At 40.5% G+C, this 22630-nt stretch overlaps 4 protein-coding genes across 7 annotated transcripts; 3 read left to right on the top strand and 1 right to left on the bottom strand.

The window, feature by feature from the left end:
* The first annotated feature begins 5187 nt into the window (after positions 1-5187).
* On the top strand, positions 5188-6219 carry LOC130690977 (peptidyl-prolyl cis-trans isomerase-like 3). The gene is made up of 6 exons (XM_057513902.2): positions 5188-5347; positions 5416-5451; positions 5540-5578; positions 5643-5923; positions 5989-6034; positions 6099-6219. Exons 1-6 carry the CDS (start codon positions 5345-5347, stop codon positions 6177-6179), a joined length of 486 nt encoding a protein of 161 aa, XP_057369885.1. The 5' UTR covers positions 5188-5344; the 3' UTR covers positions 6180-6219.
* An 18-nt stretch (positions 6220-6237) lies between these two features.
* On the bottom strand, positions 6238-9984 carry LOC130688181 (uncharacterized). 2 transcript variants are annotated; one of them, XM_057511179.1, is made up of 13 exons: positions 9858-9984; positions 9528-9728; positions 9411-9463; positions 9268-9330; positions 8574-9034; positions 8043-8172; positions 7879-7980; positions 7587-7817; positions 7413-7514; positions 7210-7348; positions 6936-7150; positions 6729-6869; positions 6238-6660 (listed from the first exon to the last, which is right to left on the bottom strand). In XM_057511179.1, the coding sequence occupies exons 2-13, from the start codon at positions 9724-9726 to the stop codon at positions 6547-6549; spliced, it is 1950 nt and encodes a 649-aa protein (XP_057367162.1). In that variant the 5' UTR covers positions 9727-9728; positions 9858-9984; the 3' UTR covers positions 6238-6546. The 2 variants fall into 2 exon arrangements, with proteins under 2 accessions (XP_057367162.1, XP_057367223.1); XM_057511240.2 differs by having other exon boundaries at positions 9528-9731; positions 9858-9943.
* A 370-nt stretch (positions 9985-10354) lies between these two features.
* On the top strand, positions 10355-13036 carry LOC130688809 (uncharacterized). The gene is made up of 3 exons (XM_057511848.2): positions 10355-10983; positions 11059-11289; positions 11367-13036. The coding sequence occupies exons 1-3, from the start codon at positions 10978-10980 to the stop codon at positions 12879-12881; spliced, it is 1752 nt and encodes a 583-aa protein (XP_057367831.1). The 5' UTR covers positions 10355-10977; the 3' UTR covers positions 12882-13036.
* A 4539-nt stretch (positions 13037-17575) lies between these two features.
* LOC130688561 (carboxypeptidase D-like) lies at positions 17576-22121 on the top strand. 3 transcript variants are annotated; one of them, XM_057511652.2, is made up of 9 exons: positions 17577-18286; positions 18370-18503; positions 19351-19491; positions 19591-19774; positions 19929-20105; positions 20214-20332; positions 20500-20679; positions 20878-20970; positions 21733-22121. In XM_057511652.2, the coding sequence occupies exons 1-9, from the start codon at positions 17959-17961 to the stop codon at positions 21859-21861; spliced, it is 1485 nt and encodes a 494-aa protein (XP_057367635.1). In that variant the 5' UTR covers positions 17577-17958; the 3' UTR covers positions 21862-22121. The 3 variants fall into 3 exon arrangements, with proteins under 3 accessions (XP_059352371.1, XP_057367635.1, XP_057367565.1); XM_059496388.1 differs by having other exon boundaries at positions 17576-18286; positions 19351-19487; positions 19587-19774; positions 20878-22121; XM_057511582.2 differs by having other exon boundaries at positions 17578-18286; positions 20878-22121.
* Positions 22122-22630: the final 509 nt, after the last annotated feature.

The following is a 22630-nucleotide window of genomic DNA, read 5'->3' as shown; positions in this document are numbered from 1 at the left end:
CCATAACTAGTAACACATTGTTTGTTTATTGGCTTCCGTGCACGTATCGTAACGTGGAAGACCGTTGTTGAGATGACTAGTAAAAAAAAAAAAAAAGTCATCAAAGAGAAAAACGCAAAAGAGCACATCCTGAATCTGATCGAATCGATTACCGAACACGACGTATATGGACAGACCATCTTTTAAATCGTGCTTTGAAACATAAAATTTTTTGTGTACAGCCAACAAGGTTTTCACAGTATCACACCAACACAATTTCATTTCCTTCTCTGAAAATGGGCAAACGCCTGCATTTCTTTTAAAGGACCGATTCAACAGCGACAATCGTTTTCCTATCGCACACATTGTTGAGCCAAAAGACCTTCAAGCTGGTTCTTCTAATGGACTTGAAGGACCGCACCAGATGTCCTTCAAACTAGCCTTCCCCAACTTCAAAATGCAAGCGGATGCCACCGGAGAGGATCCGGCAAAACGCTAAATGTCTGAATATTGTTGTATGTTCACTTTTTTTTCCCCGTTGAGCCTCTGGGGATGCGTTAGTAGCTCGTAGATAGGATCTTGAGGCTTACAAAGTTCTTATCGTTTGTACTCCCTCACTATTCATGCGCTCCTCGATCTTTTTTTCTTTTGGTTTCGTCCTTCCTTCCTCGATGGGCAACATCAGGTGCTTCGATCGTTTAGATAGCAAAAGGAAGAAGAAAGCATCACCGCTGGGGATTCTTTTTCCTGTTGTTGGTTAGAAAATTATTCATCGATAAACATCGAAGAATTCGCCCTTCGTTGCTGGGCCAAGTGAGAGGGATTCATGTGCTATCTAGATGCATTAATCGGCGATCGCACTTGATTTTCCGCCAATCGTTTGGCTTTGTAGTATGCACGAGGACGCGTGTTTTCGCCTGTAATCTAATAATAATGAGCTGGCTAACCGTCCGTCAGCACAGAGCAGCTTCTTACACGCGATGGTGTTAGTTTTCCGCCCGGATGCACCGGACGATTTGCATCAGATGGCTTGACGATGAAAGACGAGAGACACTTGGAAACAAAAGTGTCAAATAAATAACGATCCAGTGAAATGCTTATTTCCAGCTCCTCCCTATAGGAGAAAAGCCGGAACACGACGATGGGCAAAAGCTGACTCCATTAAGGCGGTGTTGAAAACGGATAGTTAAAGATACACTCTACTCGGTCAAATGCTCGTGCACTCGCGTGCGGATCATTTACGTCCAAGTTTTCAAAGTACGAGAGAGAAGGGTCGTTTTCGTAATGGGGTCGACGCCATAATCCGTTTATTTTCAAGTTACTGTACGTGTCTGAAGCACTCCTGATGTTGACGGATATTTATTACCGAAGGCTCGCTGCACACGCGCTCAGTTCTTATTGTGACTATAGTCTTCCCAACACGTCATGCAAACATCGATTATTTTCAGCGAGAGGTGAACTACCACCTACGAGTACAACCTTCCGGCCGTGCAAAAGGGTTTGTGCTGAACGAACGACTTGTATTTATATCATCGTCTGCATCGATTTTCAAGTGGACGCAGTCGAGTGGTAGATACACTCAATTATTCCAGACATTCTTCACATTGACTCTACCTCAGACGCTTTTCAAGTGTTAGCATAGACGAGGAACTATTGGCTCCAATGTTTAAAAAAAAAAGGTTTTCCAACGAGTTTAGTCTTCTCCGGGTGGGGATAAATATGTTCCCTAGCCATACAAATGCACGTTATACCTGGAAACGAATTCCATTAATCTGGTAATTTCGATTCTCATTGTGTGGAACGTTTAAAATCGTCAAATCGATGCGTTTCTTCCGTTGTTGTTTGTCTCAGCATTATCACGCACGCTCTTGTCATGGTGTTGGAAGAAGAAACCAGTCCCACCTCTTACCGACTATTGAACAAAAGTTAGGTAGAGATGTTGACAATGACGAGGAATTAATGTGGATCGTACAGCGAGCAACAAGTTGAATGACCAAAGAAAATAAAAGAAAAGCTTTTTACACCGTTACTTCCGTTCGTGCGCAAACTGGCCAAGGAAAACGTCGTCTCATACAGATACGCCGCGTTATTCAATGGACCACTTGATGAATAGAGCTTCTACGAGAATAAAAAGAATAAAATCATGTTTTCCCCTAAAAAAAAAAAACCCCACAGCCGCCCGTTGTTGATTACGAGGGACTATTTTTCTATTCAATTCCCCAGTGGTTCACAAACAGTAGCCGAGTTTGACGAAAGGAAATCGCCTACCGGAGTACCGGTCTTTGCTTTTTGTTTTGTTTTCCTTTTGTTTTATCCGCTGCTTTGACACTGCTGCGTGGTGATAAGGTTATATAATACTAGGGATGGATGCAAATCTACAATTTATTTGATTCGGCCTCGCAATGCCGAAGGTAGAAGCATCAGAACAAGAGATAATCAGTGTCCTCGGAGCTACTCATTTCTTTGTCTCACTCACGAAATTTCTCCGTCGACATAGATCTTTGCGAGGAAAGTATGGCGGATGCAGACAGCTTTCGCTATCGGCAATCCGTGGATGAAAGCTGTTCTCATCTTGGCGAAGTAGACGCGTAATTGATTTGTGGCGTGCTACTTGTTTCACGGATACGCGTTCGAAGAATGCCCGCGAGAGCCGCGTATCTGGCAGTCATTGTAATTAAAGTTATTCACGTAGCTACACATTTGTCGGGACAACAAGAAAAAATATCCATTGCTTGCACGTCTAAATTCGTGAAAAAAAAACAGTGAGACGTGACGCATGAAGGAAGGCATAACATGGTTTTCTCTGCTTTTCTTTAATTGATAAAATTTTACATGAGGCTTTGGATGCTTATTATTTTTTTTTATTAGCCTATAACTAAAGGTACGCTGAGGTTTTCACCGGTATGAAAATGTGAAAATTGTAGTACGTAAGGCCATTTGGCTCACGAACAATGGTAATCCAAAATGTAGAGCCTCTTTTTTTTATCGTTTAATGGATGTATAGGAATGAAAATAGCCGCAACGAAATAATCAAGTATTGATCAGGAAGTAGCCACTGGTCACAGTGTCGATTGCCCGGTTTCGTGAACATGCATTAATGGGGCTATTGGAATTTTTGAAAGAGAATCATCAGTCCTGTTGCGTACACGCAAATTGTATTACTTTAAAAGAATTCGTCTTGTCTATAGTGCTATTGTTTATATTTCCATGTAAACATACATGCAACTCTCTCAAAAGTGAGCTGTATGCCTACAGTAGAATAGCATGTCTTGACTTTACTTTTGGATTGGCATCGTTTACATTAGGCTACAGAGGAAATAATTATGCGTACTCTTCAGGATTTTGGCTGATACTTCTGTTGCATTGATAAGCATAAAATCCTGAATGCTTTACATGAAAAGAACAAACAAAAGGAACCAACCGAGAATGCCAGTTCGCTGACGAAGTATGCATTTCGACGAGGAAATGTAAATGAAATTGATTTAAACAAAAGGCAGAACTACCTTATTTTACGTGGTTTTGGGCATTGTCGGTTTAAAAGAATCGTTTTTCATTTCGCATGTCGCACTTTATTTAAATTTTTTTTTTTTTGATGGGGGAAGGATGGTAGAAAAAGGTTTTTAAATCGATTCTCAACGTTTTTGTAACGATAATTATAGTAATAAAAAAGATACCATATCAGCGCTATTGTTCTTCATTCTCTTAAGTACATGTTTGTGAGTGATGGATGTCCACCAAAAAAGTCGATCTGCAAAATGTCAAGATACCAGTAGCGCAATAATGCCTTTTAAATCCAAACGTGTCCTTAAAGGTAACATGCGATAGCGACAACCAACGCTTTAGGTAAGATCTTGGCTGAATTTCGGGAAAATTGACCTTGGTGATAAATTTCGCAAACGGCTCTGCTTCCTGGTATGGCGTGACTGCCTTTTGCGCGCTTTTCCCGATTGTCCTTTCTTGGTTTGCATCCTATGCTTGTATGCGTTTGCGTTTTTGGAGTTTGAAAGATCAACTAGTGGCGGACAACGTAGTCGAATAAATTCCAGTGAGACTGTGAAATTATTCATCCATGTTTTCTGTGCAGTTCTTTGGTATGGGGGATTTGGTATGACATACACGTTTGGTAAACATCGAAACACAACCAGTACTTTAGTAGTTTCAGCCCCGTACCTCTGCGCTAAAACAAAATTAAATACCGATAACGAATATGTGTTCCTCCTTTTTATTGAATCGAAATCATGCGTAATTTGCTGTATTCACAGATTGTAGCAAAAAATTTAATAAGCCCAACTTTTTAAGTCCAACTTTTTAAGCCCGACTTTTTAAGCCCGACTTTTTCAGCCCGACTTTTTGTTTTAAAAAATTTAGAATAAAAAATTTGACAAAAAAGCCTGCTATAATCAAAACTGAACGCTAATCCCGACTAAATGTAAGTTTTTTTTTCCATTAAACGGTTTTTTAATAAAACGGAATCAAAATGAATTTATCACAACCACTTTGGATTTGAATAACTCATAAACCATAAATCCGGAATAGAAACCAAATGAATGTTCGATATCCTTGTTGAATTTTGAGAAAAAAGCATTTATTTTATAACAATTTTTCAAGTAAAAAAAAAATAAAAATAAATATGTAGAAAAAAGCGGGCTTATTTTTTTATCGGGCTTATTTTTTGTCGGGTTTATTTTTGAGCCTTACTTTTTTAGGAGCTTTTTACCTTTTTTAGATGAACACACATTCCGAATATGTGTTCCTCGTTTATTTTTGATCGAAATTATTCTTAATTCGTTCTGTTAAATTTTAGCAAAAATAAAATAAGCCCGACTTTTTAAGCCCGACTTTTTGTACAAAAAATTGGGCAAAAAAATTTAACTGGGAATTCGATGAAAAATAGCCTGCTATAACCAAAATTAAGCGCTGATTCTGAATAAAACATAACTTTTTTTTCTACTAAGCGGTTTTTTAATAAAACGGAATCAAAATAGCTTTATCACAATCACTTTGGATGTGAATAACTCATAAACCATAAATCCCAAAAACAAATCGATATTCGATATCCCTGTTTAATTTTAAATAAAAAACATACATTTTTAATAGCAATATCTTAATTTAAAAAAAATAAATAGAAAAGCCGGGCTTATTTTGTCGGGCTTATTTTTTAGCCCGACGTATAAAGAAGTTCAAATGGCAATGCTGAATCCTCCACCAAGCTTCAAGCAGACAACATGTCTATGTTTGAAACAAAACCGTGTTTAAATGAGTAGAATTGTTTAAATTGCAATTTTAAAACCACTAGATCACTGCAATAAAACGAAGAAGTGATATTGCTGTAGTTAAATTTAATACTAACAAGGATAACGCTACAATGGTTCGTACATAACTATCGTACACCTTTTGTTTGGAGCCGTAATGCTAAATTAGAATTTATCATTTCAGTCTGTCACGCTTCACACTGATCTGGGCAATATTAAGGTATTTAAGGCATTACAGATTCAAAATTTCAAAGTCGGTTCGCATTTTTTAATCTCATTATGCGTTATGATTTTATAACATCAAACAGATTGAAGTGTTCTGTGATGTAACCCCAAGAGCAGCAGAGGTACGGAAATTTGCTTTAGTGACATTTTGCTTATCCAAAAGTTTTAATATTTTTATTTGTTTAGAATTTCTTAGCCCTCTGTGCCAGCAATTACTATAATGGTTGCCTTTTCCATCGAAACATTAAAGGATTCATGGTGCAAACAGGAGATCCTACTAACACAGGGAAAGGAGGCATGTCCATTTGGGGTAGAAAATTTGAAGATGAACTCTCAGAAGAACTGAAACATAAAAATCGAGGGTATATTTCCATGGCAAATTCTGGACCAAACACAAATGGAAGTCAATTTTTTATTACCTATGGTCCACAACCGCATTTGGATCTAAAGTACACAATATTTGGAAAGTAAGTTATGTTTTAGTATGATAATCAACCTGTTTTTCAGTCTATTGAATTACTGTTTTCCTTAGAGTTATAGATGGATTTGATGTGTTGGACGAGTTGGAAAAACTGGCGGTAAGAATAATAATACGATGTATTATCCGTTTATTCTCTATACCAAATTTTTGACGGAATACAGGTTAATCCGAAAAATCACCGCCCATTGAAAGATATACATTTAAATAGCGTGACAATTCATGCTAATCCAATGGCACAATAAACCTTATGAATTGTATACGGATGAATGATTTATATTATAAAGAATGAAAACGACTAAGTTTCAGAGTTCCATTCTCAATTTAATGTCATTTAAAAGTACATCAATGACAACGTTACATTACTTCGCATAAACAAAGGGAGTGAACTGCTCAAAACTAATTACCAGAGTTTAAGTCCATTTCGCTTCCATGTAATCGAAGTAATGTTGGGCTGTGTGCGCTTATTTCTAACCAAAATAGAAGATAAGAACAAATGGCATTTGGCATACATATGTGACGCCCTTTTATGTGTTTGCATGACTTCGAATCGATAGTTCAACTCGAGGCGGATGCTAACAATTTATCTTAAGAACACGTACGGATCCATTCCTAAATCATGGATGAGTTGTCCTGTTCGCATGTATCATTACTTGTTGTTAGGGTGTTTTCAGGATTTTCTTCATTATGGGCTTGTTCTTCGACATTCCCACTACTCTCTCTCAACTGAAATATAAAAAGAATACCATCATTATTAGTTGTCTTCCGAATCAATATTTTGGTAAGTTTCTTACGGCTCCGATCTCTTCTTCTGCGGTTCGGTCTTCATCGCCAATGAGATCACACATTTCGCCAATGTCTTTTTCGGCTTCAACTAGCAAAAGTTCTTGGCTTTCTGAACGCTTCAATCCTTCTTTTTCTACAGCTCCTTCCGACTACACAAGTTAGAATCGAAGTCATGATGTATTTTTATTAACCAAAATATTGTAACTTTTCCTCACCTCGGCACCAGCTTCGAGTTCTTTGTGGCTGTTTTGACGTTCCTCGTAGGCTCGGTGATGCGACCGTGTACGACAATGGAACTCGAGACCCTTCTCTAAAGGTTCCACTCGGCTTAAATATCTTTGACAAAGGTCACAAAAAAATGCCTCGACTTTCTTCACACACTCTTGACCGACAGCGGTTTCCTCTAACGACAACCCATTATCATTGTCACCTGTACCCAAAATAAACTGTCAATCAAATGTAACAGAGTTGTGTACATTATTTGCATACCGTCAACGCTGCCAACGGCATCAAGCGTCATGAAATTTTCCAAGTCTAATATAACTTCCTCCTTTTCAAAGCCGTTCCTATCATGTTTGCGTTCTTCTTCACGGCGGCGTTCGTAGCTCTTTTCCATGTTAACCTTATTCTGTAAAAACATTATAAAATGTTAGTATTTAACATAGGTCTGACGAATTTAAGACGAAAATTACCTTAATGTGCGATAAAGTAGCGACGTGTTTCTCATACAGCATTCGAGACTTAAAATTGACTCGACATATTGGACAATAGGGCATTAGAAAATTCTTGATGATCTGAGAAAAGAAACAGACAGGACAAGGTGAATTGACTTTCATGACGGCGCATCATGTATAATCGATGAATACCTTATGTAATTCCGTGATTTCATGATTCGGACGACTTTCACTGTGACAGAGTTTACAAATGGCACAGAAGTTCATCTGACTTTTGTGGGATGAGCGAGAAGTTTGAGCCTCGATCTGTAACTGCTCTTTGCGCTGTCGAGTTCTCAACTTGGCTAGCGACATTCGATGTTGCAGCGAAATCTTTTCAAGAGATTTTTCATGTCGTGGTGACGATAGATGAAGAATGTATTCCTTAAAAATAAAAAGAATTATTTTACGCATATTAGAAATCGCCTAATTTCAAATAAATTACTCTAAATGTAACGGATCGTTGGTTGCAATGGGGGCACTGCAACCTGATGAAATGCTCTGGGAACTCCTTAGATGTACCCTTTCGTTTCGGAGATCTCTCGGTCTGGAGAAAGTATTTAACTCTATATAAGAATGCAAATAACTACAATAAACTAGAAATGATACCTCGGGTTTTTTTTCAGCTTCTTCTGTTCTAGAAAGTTGATCCTCGTCCATTTTTTTACTTACGTCAATGGCTTCGTCCTTTTCCAATTTAATTTCAATCGCCTTTTCATGTCCATCACCCTCTTGTTCTCTGAAAGAATTCATAACAATTATGTTAAATCGCCTAAAGCAATAGAAAACAACGTACTGCTCTCGACAACGAGCATAACGAATTAGAATTATCAATCTAAAAGCTGATGAACACGAGCTGCGGCAAAGTGACAGGGCGAATAAGGGTGAGGAAAAAAATAGAAAAAAAAAATTTGGAGTAAGTTCAGAACCCCGGATGCATTTTGCTGCTCCATTGCGTCTGGTAGAGTTAAATTCCGAAAGGTTCGATATTTGCTTCTGTGCATGGTTAATTCATAATTGTTTGTAATTTACAGTTATCAGGTGATTTCCTCCGTAATAGTTTTCCTTTTAGTCGAGGAAAAATGCTTGGAATCTCATGTTCCGCTTTTTGTCCTTATATCATTTCTGCATTTGATTTACCTCGTTGATTTGTCGCTCTCCGAACGAGCCACGGCGACTTTGTTAGACGTTGCATCAAGATTGTTTTCTGGTGGTTGACGACTAGGTGAAAACGAGGGAACGTCGCTAGCACATGTAGCTTCTTCTTTTATAGACAGCCGGTTTGGGGATGGGGAATTTTCATTTTTTTCTCTTTGATAGTCTTTGTTTTTGGAATGCGAACCAGCATTGTGATTTCTATTAGCTCCCCGTCCACGCCCTCTTCCTCGAGATGAAATAAAACCTCCACTTCCTCGATGGCCACCGCTGGAGCCAACACCACGCTGCTGATACCGGCGGTTTTCATTAGCACGTCGTTGAGATAGATTCGAATCATGATCATGACTGCTTGGTCGGCTGTTTTCGTAGGTGTAGTTACGGCCACGATTACTCGACGAGCTTTGTTCATATTGCGAGCGATGGTGAAGCTGATTACTCCGATCCTACGGGTTAGGGAGCAAGATTTGTTTGTTTTAACACGCCATTTAAGACATCTTTCATGTAAATCTTCTTCCTTGGTTTGGTTGATTCAATATGTCTTACTAGCAAGGAATTCTCCCACATCGTGGGTTTTAATATCTCCCTAGAATTATGCTTGCTGCACAAAATTAACATCCAGTTCTGGCATCTCAAGTAATCAGCTATACAGAAATGGTACACAAATAGTAAAACTTACATCAAAACTGTTGCTCCCATTAGAACGTTGATACTTTCGTTGAGGTTCCTGGTCATGACCATGCTGTAGAAAAAAAATTACCGTTAGTTTGATTCAAATAATAACATCACTGAATAAAAGTTTTAACTGAAGCAGACACTTACATGGCTATATGATTTTTTATGGTCTCCTGAATGTTCATATCTTCTCTTAGCACCTTTATAGAATAAATGTTATATGTAGAACAATTTAGATGGCACAGTTTACAAGAAAAAAAACACCTCTCTCAGACGATGAATATCTTTCATGTTCCTTAGATGCAGGATGGCTACCTCTTTCACTTGACCAACCAAGATGAGGGATTTCATTGCTTTGGCCTCTGCGATGATAGTTATTATCAAAATTTCTTGGAGCATAACCAGATGATGAGTAATTTGATGACGAAAGACTCCGATAGGCAGATCCCCTATGGCGATCCATGTCTGCTTTAAGGATACAATAACATTAAAGAGGACTTCTCATATATGCTGGGACAATCATAAATTTGAACAATGGAAAACCTTCCAGTGAAGTAACAATAATGATAACCAATAGGGCAAATATCGTCTTACCATATACTTTAAAAACGATCAAACTTGTTAATAAGAAGAAATGAAACCTCACAAAAGCTTGATGCAGACCGACAAATCGTCAGTTTAATAAAATTAAATCGACGTTGCAACGTATACCAAAATAAACTTTACTTAGCGGCTCCAGTTACGACATGGTGTACACTACAAGGACAATGTACAGGACATTCCTTGGTACACCGTGGTTACGATAACGAATCTAACGATTAGAGAGACGTACGCTTTACGGATTTCCATACAAATTTGAAACTTTTCGTCGGCATAATACGTATTTTTTGTTATCACCCTACCTGCTGATTAAAATAAAAGATACCAGATTGTTTGAATATGTACTTTGTAGCTTTATTACTCTTACTTTCTTTCTCTATCGAAGTTTAATTGCGTTTTTTCGTTACTTTTGGCAACCTGATTCTCTAGTTAAATTTATTTTAACATCGGAAATTACAACCTTTAATGAGTTTAAATACGAGATTTCTCATATTTGCATTAGGATACCTTTCATCAATGTTTAAATATTCCTTCCAATCCATTCGGTAACACAACAACCGGAATCATTATTAATTTTGGACGCTTAGGAGTTGAACATCAGCTGCAAAACAAGATGCTGGGTGCCAAATACAAACACAGCTCTGAACTTCATGAGATCATTCTGGTAAATTAAGCAAAGCACCCTCCATTCTTTTCCAAAGCATGAGCTGTCTGAGATTGCACACATACTTATAGCAACTGTTATTGTTACTAATGGTATACAGAAAGGTCAATAATGTGTATGCTACTAAACTCCCTCATTTAGCAATGCCAACGGTTTCCTAGAATAAGTTCATTTTGCACCATGCCCTAGAATATTTGGACAACAATCCAAATACCCTTGTCTCTACGAGTTCTAGCATTAAAACTTCGTACTGCGTTCCTAACTTATTGTTTTGAAGAATCAGACTATTAATTGCTCGTTGATGAAATCAAGCAGAAAAGGCCATGAAGTATTAGTTCTTGGAAGTGCTTGCAATTCTTCAAAGGTAGGCTTAATTGTTAGAAGGCGAAACAGGTATATAGAGAGTTTTCTATCCAGCCGATTTTACAGTATACACGCCAACTGCCGAAGATGAAGGTAAGCCAAGGATTGCTGTTCAACTACTTTTATTGTAACGCTATGAATTCCTAATTTGCTCGTTTTGCAACGTAGAAAATCGGAGCTGTATTAGTGATTGCCTTCTTCGTAACAAACAGCACAGCATTTCCATTTTGGTTCAATCGGCTCGGTAATGATTTTAATGACCTCTTTGTGAGAAGTCTTGACGATGTTTTAACACCCGATGAAGATTCGATTCTCGACATTTTTGATCCTGCTGAATCGTTCCAAGCACCAATGAAAATATTTATGTCACCACTAGGCACTGGCTTGACTAAACACCCCGTAAACAGAAATATTTTTGAATTTTCCGTTCTCCGTGGAACACGTTTAGATGATGTTTCGTTTTGCAAAAATTCCAGGAATTTGACGATTTCAACGTATTGAAGGAGGACATTTCTTTGCCAACAGCCACTCCGTGCAGGAAGGGGTTATCTCCAGCAGTCCAAGAAGACCTACCTCTTCCATACATCCCGAACTACAGTGTAGTGGCTGCTCCGTTTAACACTCCAGGTCATCAAATTTTGGGCCTGTTACCAAAAAACGAACAACTTACTGCGAACTTTCTCTGGGTCGACGACGTCAAAATACCTGAAGTTTCTCAGTTAGTCCTGGCCTTGCCAAACGGCCAGGTTTTGCCAGAAAAATTTGAGCTCATCGTTATCAAGTTTAAAACCGAACCTCTACCTCACAACGCCCGGATTGTAGGCTACAATTTTCCACGGTTACGCTATCCAGGGGGCTTCTTCAATCCAATCAATTCACATCTTGTAGCAGTTCGATACAATCGGAAATCTGAATTTTCGGCGGCTTCCTACGTGTGCTTGGGCTTCCTTCCTAATTCGCATCCGTTGTCTTACTCTCTCGCTACGCAACAAGTGCAATCGCGCGTTCCGCCTGCCATTCCTTCCAAGACGAATCAGCCGTCATTTCGGAACACGGTAGTTCAACAGCAGATGCCTATGTTGTCAATCCCTCCACTGGAATTCCTACGGCCTTCAGCTGTTGACTTTGTAACTCCGCCATCACCGCTTCCTCTTACTCGTACTGCCGAAAAGATTCTACTCCGCTCTCTGGAACAGTTCACGGAAAGACATCCGGAAACGCCACTATTCCAAGTGCCAGACAGTTTTGAACTTTCAGCTGTTCGGCCTGAAATTTTCGTCCATTCACGTGAAAGAAACCGTCCAATCGGCATAGTTCCAAAATCTGTACCGCTTCAGTCCAATCTGTTACCTCTTATGGGCCCTCCAAATCACGACGATATGGAGAACATCTGGGCCGAATTTCAGGTGGTAGTTGCAATGGACACTAGTTCGTCGCTTCCTCCTTTCTTCCAGCCTTTTATCTTGGTTAAAAGTATTCAAGGTGACCTGTCGGAAAACGGAGTAAAATTGCCAGTTATTATCAGCATCAATGACGAAGACAACGGAAAGTCTTCCTATCAAATTGTTCTGGTTCGAAATCCATACGAACCGATTCCTGTTCATCCTTACTTTATTATGTGCATGATTCCCAAGATTCAGAAGGAGCTAACGTCTCCAGTGACCACCACAAAAACTCCTTTGTCGAACGCGGATGCTCTAGACAACCCTGCCATCCATCCGAGAATGACTGCCACCACTACGTCTAAACCGTATATTACTGAGACAACTAAATCATCTATTCCTACTGCCAAGAAGACTGAGCCAGCCCATGAAAACGGACGTGACGATATGGCTGCCAACGCCAGCCAATCGAACCAGGTCGAGGGTCAGCCTCTGCCGTCGAAAAAATCATGGAAATATCGTTTTTCTTTCATGGAACCATCAGTAAAAGTCATTAAAAGGGAAGAAGCTACAACTCAACGTTCTATCTTGTCATACTTTTGGTACTGACACTCGCCGCGCTATTCTTTTCATTATTTGTAACGCCTTTTATTGCCATGTTTGAAAGACGGATAGTAATACTTTGTATCCATAACGCGGGCGTAATAATTCTCCCTAGTTCCCGTTTGCAGAAGACTTGCAATAATTCAACACGCAATTTTTTCATGAAAAGATCACAATAAAATGTTTCAATCATGAGAATACTAGGTGGTGCTTCAGAAAATTGAAAATTTCTACACGTTCCTTTTACTCACGTAATGTAACCTGCAAAATTAAGCGAAGAGCATGATCAGAGAGCCTTGTGTAGCTACATCACCTTGATATCCACAATCGTCCTTGATATCTGTTTCGGCATGTCATAGACTGTCCTGACTTACAATGCCAGCGCTTTCAATTTGACATCAGATAAAGCACAAATTCGTAAAGACTATTACCAATGAAAATGCTGAAATCAATCTCGCTTACCTCTACCGCTATATTTTACCAATAAGAAAAATGTGAACCGACAATTGTATCACCACAGAGTTAAAGCTTCTCCATGTGTGTGTCTCCAGTAAACGTGTAGGACAGCGAACCCCGAGTGTTGCGCTTAATTTTTCTTGTTTATTCAGTTGTCCTACAATTTTACTCTTAAAGAACTCTTGCTCTTTTGCACGTCACGCAGATCTACTAGAATCGCTTCTAATCACATGTTCAAATTTGAACGTGAGTTGACAACACGGAAGGAGAGCCTTCCCACGGCTGCTTCGGCATGTTGTGAGAAAAGACATGAGCCGAAAGAACATTCCCAACCAAGTGGCTGTCTTCCCAGGACTGCCTGTTCACCTCGCTGGCCACAGCTGGCCAGATTCAAGAGTTGGTTCAAGTGAAGCTGAAATAGTCCAGGAAAACTAACACGTCGGAAGTAAGGTCAAACAGACACAGCACATAGCGTTACGAGGATTCTAACTTGAAGAAAACGGTGCTTAAAACGCGCTATGCAAAATCATAAGCGTAACGCTCTCCTTTTACTTGATGAATGTTAATAAAGGACTATTCCTATTACATTCGTATTTGTCCATAACTAATAGATTTACCTAACTATCCGTTGAGTATAAACAAATCATCACTTGCGATAAATTCCATGACATTCTTCCAGTGCGTTTGACTAGGCGTGTGTTGAAAATGACTCTATTGGTTTCAGCCTATGGTGGCTCTTTGCGGCAAACATTCGTGTGGCAGTACAGACGATTGGGAGAAGCCCAATAATCTCCTCCCACGAAACGAGAAATTCCATGCGTCAAATGTGACTAATCCTCCCCGATGAGAGAAAACAACTGCTTCCTTTTGATAAAAGGATTGCCCTTAGTTTCACGCCCACTTTATTCGCCAAAAGATTTGTCAACCAGCTCCGGATGACTGAGGATTCCCAGATTTCCAATCCTTCCACGTCCACTGGATCTAAAAAAAATTCTGATAACGACGTGATTATTTTTTTTACAAGGTCGTAACCTTGCATGTTTTTCAGAAATTTTCAAGACTGGATAGATAATCAGCACTGTGATATCCATGTGCGAAGTCGAATTTATCAGCAGCGAAATCAGCGATTAACCAAGAATGCGAATGGTATTCCACCTATCGCGTGCTTATGGCAAAAAATGTGTAGTTGACAACGGCAAAGTGGGGACGAAAAAGAATGTCATAGTGTCCTTGCACTTCCTTTAGTAACATCGCCCACAACAACAATCTGTTTAATGGTTGCTGGGCAGCTATTAAGGCCTGCGCCTCTTTTCCTCCTCATACTGTTTTTATCAGCTGTTCTAAAGAAAATCCCTATGTCCCAAGTCCAATCAATCCTAATACGAGCCCAAGTTAGAATCAACTACCAAACAAATTCACTCTGCTCTTCTTTTTCGACGTACGTCTGCAACGCGTTCACCGTCGATATTGTTTTTCCTCTGGGGCAGGGAAAGAGCACTCGGTAACCGCATTCCGCACGTATTTTCTTTCACCGAATTAACCGATATAAATATATCTACACGTTTCCTCATTCTCCAAACTCCTGAATTGTTAAGACGCCAACACAGCAACAGTCGCTTCTCTTATCCCTGCTCTCCCGCATTTCTTCCATAATATTTTTTTAGGTTGCCTTTTCTTATTTGATCGTCATTTTCTTTGGTACACTCAATATCAGCCAGGGGAAAGATAGCTGCATCCGTTGTTGTTTTGGTGGGATCAGGAAGAACGCAAAAAGCATATTTGTGTGTGGCGGTTGAGTGCCGGGAACATTGGAAACGAAATTCGTGGTTGTTGTTGTCGACGTGGCCTATTACGCAGCATCACAGTTCGCTTGTACTGGCATTGCTTTTTGTGTATTATCTTGGATCTCGAGACAAGTTAGGGAAAACAATAGTTTGGTCCTTTTTTTATTGTTGTTACTCTTTCGATCTTACCCCCTTCGGGAAAAATATCACGTAAAATAGATGTTTGACGCTCCCGCTTTTGCGTCTCGCAGTCGCGTTCATCTGTCCCACGGCTTTTACTATTTTTCCACAAGCGTATATATGTATTATTATTTCTTCTTCCACCCGTCACATCCATTCGCTTCCATACGTTCAAGCTAGAAAGGCGAAGACGACAACGAGCACATCGTACGCCAAGAATGAGAAATGAAATGGTTATACGCGATAGTTTAACCTATTTCTCCATCCTGGCCGGAATCCATTTGTCCCGTCTATTAATTATATACGTCTTTGATATGCTGTCGTCGTCCTTTCCTTTTGTCGTCTCTCACAAAAGAAAATTGTTCGGAGCGCACGAGACGTCGCTGGCGAATAGAGATTCAATCAGCAAAACCAGCCCAGAAATGATTCGCGAGTTGTTTTTTTACGTGTATACGGGTCCACATAATAACATGATTGAACCTCCCGTTGTTCTTCGCACTGTGAATAACGATCAAAAGAGCTTCAAACTGTGTCTAGGACAAACGCATTATGTTGCTTTATTACGATTGCTGTAATAGTAGGTTAGGAAGGCGATATTGGGGCCGCCCGTATGGCTGGAGCCAGCAACATTTGTTTGAAAAATCTAGGTGAAACAGCAAGATGCCTCGTTAATGGCATTCGTTCTTTTATCGTTCAAAGCCTTCTATTGCTCTTTTTTGACTCCCCAAGCCGCCCTTTGCACACATGCCGCTGCTCCGTGTCTTGGCGGCCTATCTCGGCCTCGGAGTCATCTATTTTCGAGACATTCACGCGGTACCTCCTTGTTGGGAGACTGCACAACCATTAAAGCGTGGGCGATAGATTGAAAGAGTAATAGTTCTAGCACGTTCAATCTAGCATTCGATTTTTTTCTAATCCGACTGAGAAGGCTGGAAAAGGCCTGGCAGCAATGATCTTTTAAAATTGGTTTTCTCTTTAAGTTTTACGTCAGCGTTATCAACGCGTTGTGTGGATAATGTAGCGTAGAAACAGAAGGCTCACTCGAGATAATTTGCTGAAGCTAAGCTTACAACGCTTTTTGTTTTTTCTCTTCTTTTTTAGCTATTTTATTTTCTTTCTAAGCGTTATCATCTGTAATGGATATACTGTATGTTTACACACTTTGCTGGCCGGTAGAACAGAGCCAAACAAACCAGCTAGAAATAGGAAAATTATACAAATCGAGAAGGCAAGAAATAGACAGAACAAAAATTGAGAAGGGAAACGTGAGTTAAACTCTCTTTTGGCCTTAAGCGTGACCGTAAACATGTTCTAGGAACGTGTCTTGAAAGTATAATACCATCCAGAAGTATAAGGCGTTGCCCAGCAGTTCTCGTTCGGCACTTCTTCAACGCTTGTTCAATATTGGAGCAGCAAGATGATACATATGGAAGGAATAAAAAAAACGGTAGAAAAAAAAGATGGGGTAACCAATATGATTAGAAATAACGCAATAACAGCTTGTCGTCTTTCATCAAGTTTGCCTTCACCTATGTAATATGTGCGTAACGCAGAAGGCACACAGCCCAACCGTGTAATGTAGATGATACGGGCTAACAAATACTTTCTAGGGTAAGCTGGGCCGCACAGATGGGGTTCCTGAAGTGGCCCGTTGATGTAAGTCGCTTGTACAAATATCAACAAACAACCGTTTTGCCGACGTCGGGAGGATTATATATTTTAAGCTCGTGTGTCAAGTGCGATAGCTCTTATTAACCGTTCATCGGAAACGACCAAGCCATTGAAATGCAGTCATACCAGTTTCAAACAAAGCGCACACAAAACGAGCCTACGTAAAATCGAACTTACTTATAACCTCGATTTTTTCAAGACCTTAGAAGAAAATTCTAGGCCGGCAAATCAAATTTCCTGCCAATGCAATTTGTCATTCCCGATTAAACGAATGACAAATTCGCCTTACGACATATCAGCCGAAATTGAAACCTTTTGACGATTTAAAAATATTCCTAGTATCGCCAACTAGGTGACATCATTACCAGACCTAAAATATAGAGCCAAAGGACGGAGAAAACAGAGGCGATGGGGGAGTGGAGTTGGTGATAAGAGAAACGCGACGCACACAGCAGAAGCGACAAGCCAGATGAGCTCCGCCCATCTTTTTTTACTCTCTCTTTTTTTTCCTCCCCATTTAGCCTCCCTTTTTCTATCAAAATAATTCTCGCGTACTGGGAGTCGGGCCAACACTTTGGATGGCAAGCGGATCCTGTGGGAGCCTCAGTTTCCTCTCTGCGGTCGACAACGCTTCCCGCCTTGCTCACTACCTCTAATCCCTCCCGTGTTCTTTTCTTTACGTTCTTCGTTCAACAGCCCCGCTGGCTGTGCTCGTCCCGCATACGCGTTCACGGTTAGTGTGTGCTGTTGCGTTGCCTATACATAGCGTGCCGTGAGCGGTAAGAAAATACGTTTTCAAAAAAGGGATTCAAATTACTAAAGCCAAAAAAGGAAAGTCACTAGATCCCCCGCTGAGATTCAAGTTTAACAAACAAGGGAGGATAGGACGATCCGCGCGCAGTAGCTCATCATTCGTCGGGCCGGCAGCCCACGTTACGAATTAAATATAGTGGAACATGTTTTGAAAAGCCCAAAAGAGAAGAAGATATTAAATGAACATGTTTTTGAAACACTTGCGTAATGTTTCCGCACCGCGTGTCGTCTCCGGAACTATTCTGTCGTTATTCCTAGTGTTTTCGTTATTAGCGGCCGGAGGTGATGCTGCTTCGAGCTCGCCAATATTGACGGACGAAGAGGCCTTTACTAGCTCTGAATATTATAGCAGCGTGGAAACGGAGATGAATATAACTCCGCCGCCGCCTGCCGTCCAGCTGGATTTTGTTTATCACAACTACGTGGCGCTAACTGATTTTTTGCGCAATGTTTCTTTTCATTATCCCGGGCTAACGCATCTCTATTCCATTGGCCAATCAGTTCTAAGTACACATTTTTCTTTTAAGCAGTAAATTTAATTGTTCGAATGCAGATGTGTAATGTGATCTCTTTTGTCGCACAATTAATAGAACGAGAATTATGGGTGTTGGCCGTGTCGTCAACGCCAGACCGACACGTTGCGGGCAAACCCGAGATGAAATACGTCGGCAACATTCATGGCAACGAACCCGTCAGCAAAGAGATCCTTTTGCATCTCATTCTGGTAAGTTATTGTGTCTTTCTATTAATGTTTTCGACCCCTTCTTCCATAACTTCTACTCGAACGAATGCGATGAGAATGAAATGCTCTGCTAATGCTATGCAATGCACCAGTTCCGCGATGATCATTCATCACTCTTTAACCGGTCCCAGGGAGAATATTTATAATAAGAGACATTGTCTACGTCTCTTTCTTGTACGACATATTGCAGTCAACTTTTAGAATTGAATAATAAGCCGACCATATATTTCTACAAAAAGAAAGGAAAGTCAATAGCAAATTTTTTGGAAAAACTGCGCCTTTATTCTGGAACTATTCCGGCACTCTGCTCAAAAAGCAATGAGCGATTGTTGTAAATCTTCTGTTTGGCAAGGCTGAATAATTTTTCTAAAAGCTACGATGACGCAATCAAAAGCAATTTGCATAGAAATGGGCACGGCATTCAGCGGAATCAACGAAGCGTAGGTTAGGCGCAGCGCGTACGTTGTCAGTAGTTTTCTTTTCACGTATGTTTAAGTTACATTGATTTAAGAAATCGGTCAAAGATGTTCCATGTATTTTCAAGGCATTGCGTTAATATTTGACAATTCGATTGTAGACTTTGTATGTTTTGCGCTATGCGGGGGATAAAAAGAGTGATCAAACGTACACCATCGCGTTGCGTAACAAAAGGTACGTTGCACGATATCCCATTGTTTGTGTTGCCAACGGCTCTGTTTGCTCTTTGTCATACGCTCTGAGCGGATTGCGTGTTGTTGGTTTGGATAGTTTATTTCCTTTTTTCGTATGGTTCATCCGTCTCCCTTTTTTATTGACGAGCTTTGTCTTGTTTCCTTTCGTATTTGATTAGCACTTGGTGTCGGGATACGGTCACGATCCGGTGATCACGTTGCTGCTAGATTACTCTAGGATCCATTTTCTTGTCTCTATGAACCCGGACGGTTTTGAAAAATCCACCGAAGGTACATGTTCACACGACAAGGGCAGGCAAGTTGAGTTCCGATTTCTTACTTCATTCGATATCTTTATCGTCATTCACATCACTCAGCTAGTAATCTCATAATCCTAAAAATTTGATCCGATCAGGAAGAACCAAAAAGAGTTCGATTTAAATCGCAACTTTCCTGATCATTTCCAAGACAATAAATTCCCCCTGCAGCCAGAAACCAAAGCCGTAATGCAATGGATGTCGAATGTGCCGTTTGTTCTGTCGGCTGGTCTACACGGTGGAGCTTTGGTCGCTTCTTATCCATTTGAGAATCACGTCAATCGAGGTAATAAAGTCATTAGCGCGAACGATTTGAACCACCAATTGCATCGAGCGGATGTAGTCAACTCTAATAACGAACATCTATTTCGTTCGTTGTGTAATCCTTTGTCAATTCATTTCACTTTTTTTGATCGGCGTTTGGAAACTTTGACGGACAGCTATGCACGTCCACGAACGCGAGGAAAACCCCACTCCCGATGACGATGTTTTCCGCCATTTAGCTTCCGTTTACGCTAAGAATCACGCCACTATGTGGATGGGCAAGCCGTGCAAACCTAAATCGGAGAGCTTCCCGGGTGGCATCGTTAACGGTGCCAAATGGTACACGTTCGTAGGTCAGTTTCCGCATTCTTTGGTTTGGTCGAGCTCGAAAATTGACGCGTTTCATAACGGCTGCAATAATTTTGATGATGTCTATTCTTGAACGCACGTAATCGTGATAGGAGGAATGCAAGACTACAATTACATTTTCCACGGAACGATGGAAATCACGCTAGAGGTCTCTTGTTGCAAACACCCCATGGCCTCCACACTCCGGCAGCATTGGCTGGATAACAGAAAGGTAAAAGAATGTGGAGTCATCAACCATAAATAGAAAACATAATGTTGATTCAAAGTCAAGAGGAAAAATGAAAAGCGACACGCAATCAGCGTGAGCAGTACGTGATTTGTTTGTGTAACAAGTGCTTAAATTTCAAGGTCTGCCCTTTTTTTTCTGCCCATTTCTAGGCTCTAATTCTTTACATGTATGAAGTGCTCCGTGGAGTTAAGGGTTTCGTGATGGACGAGGAGTCCGGGCGTCCAGTTAGTGGCGCCCACATGCACATCAAAGGCCGGCATCACGGGTTCAACACAACGACAGGCGGCGAATACTGGCGGATACTTCTCAATGGCTCCTACATTCTCCAGGTACCAATACAACCCTGCCGTCTATTTTATTTTTAGATCAATAACACGATGAAATTTAAATATCTTGTGCTCGTTGGAGAAACACATTGACGCTAGCAAAAATCCCAAGAGCAATAACGAGACATTTGAATATCAGATTTAAACCACTAGCTGAAATTCTATCTCGGGGACTAATTCTATTTGGTTTTCGCTCGAAAGGTTTCAGCTGAAGGTTATCATCCGCACGAGGAGCCGTTCGAGGTGATGGGGGACGAAGCGACGGTGCTCAACGTCACGCTACGGCGCCTAGCGGTAAGTCTTTCAAGCACGCCATCCTCTCCTACACTCCTCCCGCTGACGCCGGTGACGGGCACGGTGGAGGAGGCAATTAACACGGTCAGCACGAACACGACAGAATCAAGCTTTGACGAAGCATCCGGTGATGGTAATCATAACGCCCAACATCCCAACGACGTCGATCCCAATAACAGCAGCATCTCAACACCGACCATTTCCGCGACGTCAAACGAAACGATAACGAACGATTCACCAACTAACTCCATTGCCGCTACAAACGGCACGGTCGACGATGACGAAGATGATGACGAAGACGATGGAGATGAAGATAATATACCGCTGTTGTACAACATGGCCCACGAGCCTAAAACGGGCGCGGTTAAAAGCACAGCTTCTTCCTTCCTTGCGACGCCTTTGAGTGGCAAAGTTGCTATGCGCTTAAGGCTTATGTCGGCATTAGCCTGCACGTTTATTTTATCAAAACTGTTGCTGAACTAATTACTATTAAACATCTCACCATACTGCTTTCCTTATACATTTTCAAATCTTTTCTTTGCTCTCTTCTTTTTGCTCTCTTTTCTTTGCTTTTCTTTTCTTCTTTCATTACATCGGCTGCTTACTCTTCTGCATTCCACCCACAAACGGATGGCTTTTTTTTTTGCCTCTATTTGTGGCTCGTTGCTGGAACTTTGAATACCTCTGCTGACTATTCTCGACTTCTTTCAACTTCAACTTCCATCCATCTCCGCGCGTGGATCGGGGCTATGATTGAATCAGGACTACCCGAGCTCTTTTTTCCAGCCGGCCATCAACATTGGCGCCCGGACGGCTATTGGATCTCTTGGAATATCACTCCATTTCCTGTTATCGGTTGGTCTGCTGCTTTCCCTCTTGCTGCCCTGGTGATCTTTTGATATGAGAAATGATAAAAAAAGGGGAAAAAAAAAGACCAACTGAAAACATCAATACAATCCGTGCGGTTGCCTGAAAAGGGGGATTTAGAACTTCTCTTGGCTGGCGGATGTGTAAAAAGTTATTGCAAATGCACGATTTAAAACATTGATTATATTAAGGTGCCCTCCTACTCACATTCTTTTAGACCGAGTTTCGGCTATACCATTCATATGTACAATCAAATCAATATATTATCGCGAGAACAGACAAAACTCTTATAAATTGATATAACAAACGTCGTTTATGAAGTACAACGATAGGAAATCATTGCAAAATGAAGAGCGACAAGCGAAATGTAAAATCGTAGCTTCAATATCAGAAATAATTTGGGTGTTTTACAGATTATATAACACCATGTTACACGTCAATTTAAGATTAAGTAGTTTTCTTTCTACCTAGTTACGCAACCCATTTGTTCTGATAAGAAGTTTTTAACAAACCCAAATTCTTGTCAAGTCGCCGAACAGAAATATAATCCAAAGGAGCCTCAACGTATAAGGAACGGGCATTTTTCCTAGAACAGAATTACATAAACCAAAATCTCTCTCGCGTGATATTGTTTTCAACTAAGAAATAATCAGTATTTCACGTGTCAGTATATATGTTGAAGAACGTGGCTGGCATTTAAACGGAACGATGCACCGAAGAAATGTTAAGAATTAAATAACCGAAAGCCATAATGAAGAGGTTGTCAGATCGATGGAAGGTAAAGAAGAATCCG

Source organism: Daphnia carinata, chromosome 7 (genome assembly GCF_022539665.2).
Source record: "Daphnia carinata strain CSIRO-1 chromosome 7, CSIRO_AGI_Dcar_HiC_V3, whole genome shotgun sequence".
NCBI lineage: Eukaryota > Metazoa > Arthropoda > Branchiopoda > Diplostraca > Daphniidae > Daphnia > Daphnia carinata.
Note: the sequence above shows the minus strand (reverse complement) of the source record. Positions and strands in the feature narration are given on the sequence as shown.

Coding starts and splice junctions, on each gene's coding strand:
- LOC130690977 (XM_057513902.2), top strand. Junction 5,452..5,539: donor CTGATCTGGGCAATATTAAG/GTATTTAAGGCA, acceptor AACATCAAACAG/ATTGAAGTGTTCTGTGATGT. Junction 6,035..6,098: donor ACGAGTTGGAAAAACTGGCG/GTAAGAATAATA, acceptor GACGGAATACAG/GTTAATCCGAAAAATCACCG.
- LOC130688809 (XM_057511848.2), top strand. Junction 11,290..11,366: donor CTGGCTTGACTAAACACCCC/GTAAACAGAAAT, acceptor CAAAAATTCCAG/GAATTTGACGATTTCAACGT.
- LOC130688181 (XM_057511179.1), bottom strand. CDS start 9,726: ATGGATCGCCATAGGGGATCTGCCTATCGGAGTCTTTCGTCATCAAAT. Junction 9,331..9,410: donor ATAAAAAATCATATAGCCAT/GTAAGTGTCTGC, acceptor TTTTTTCTACAG/CATGGTCATGACCAGGAACC. Junction 9,035..9,267: donor ATGGGAGCAACAGTTTTGAT/GTAAGTTTTACT, acceptor CCTAACCCGTAG/GATCGGAGTAATCAGCTTCA.
- LOC130688561 (XM_059496388.1), top strand. CDS start 17,959: ATGAACATGTTTTTGAAACACTTGCGTAATGTTTCCGCACCGCGTGTC. Junction 18,287..18,369: donor CATTGGCCAATCAGTTCTAA/GTACACATTTTT, acceptor CACAATTAATAG/AACGAGAATTATGGGTGTTG. Junction 19,775..19,928: donor TGAGAATCACGTCAATCGAG/GTAATAAAGTCA, acceptor TTTGACGGACAG/CTATGCACGTCCACGAACGC.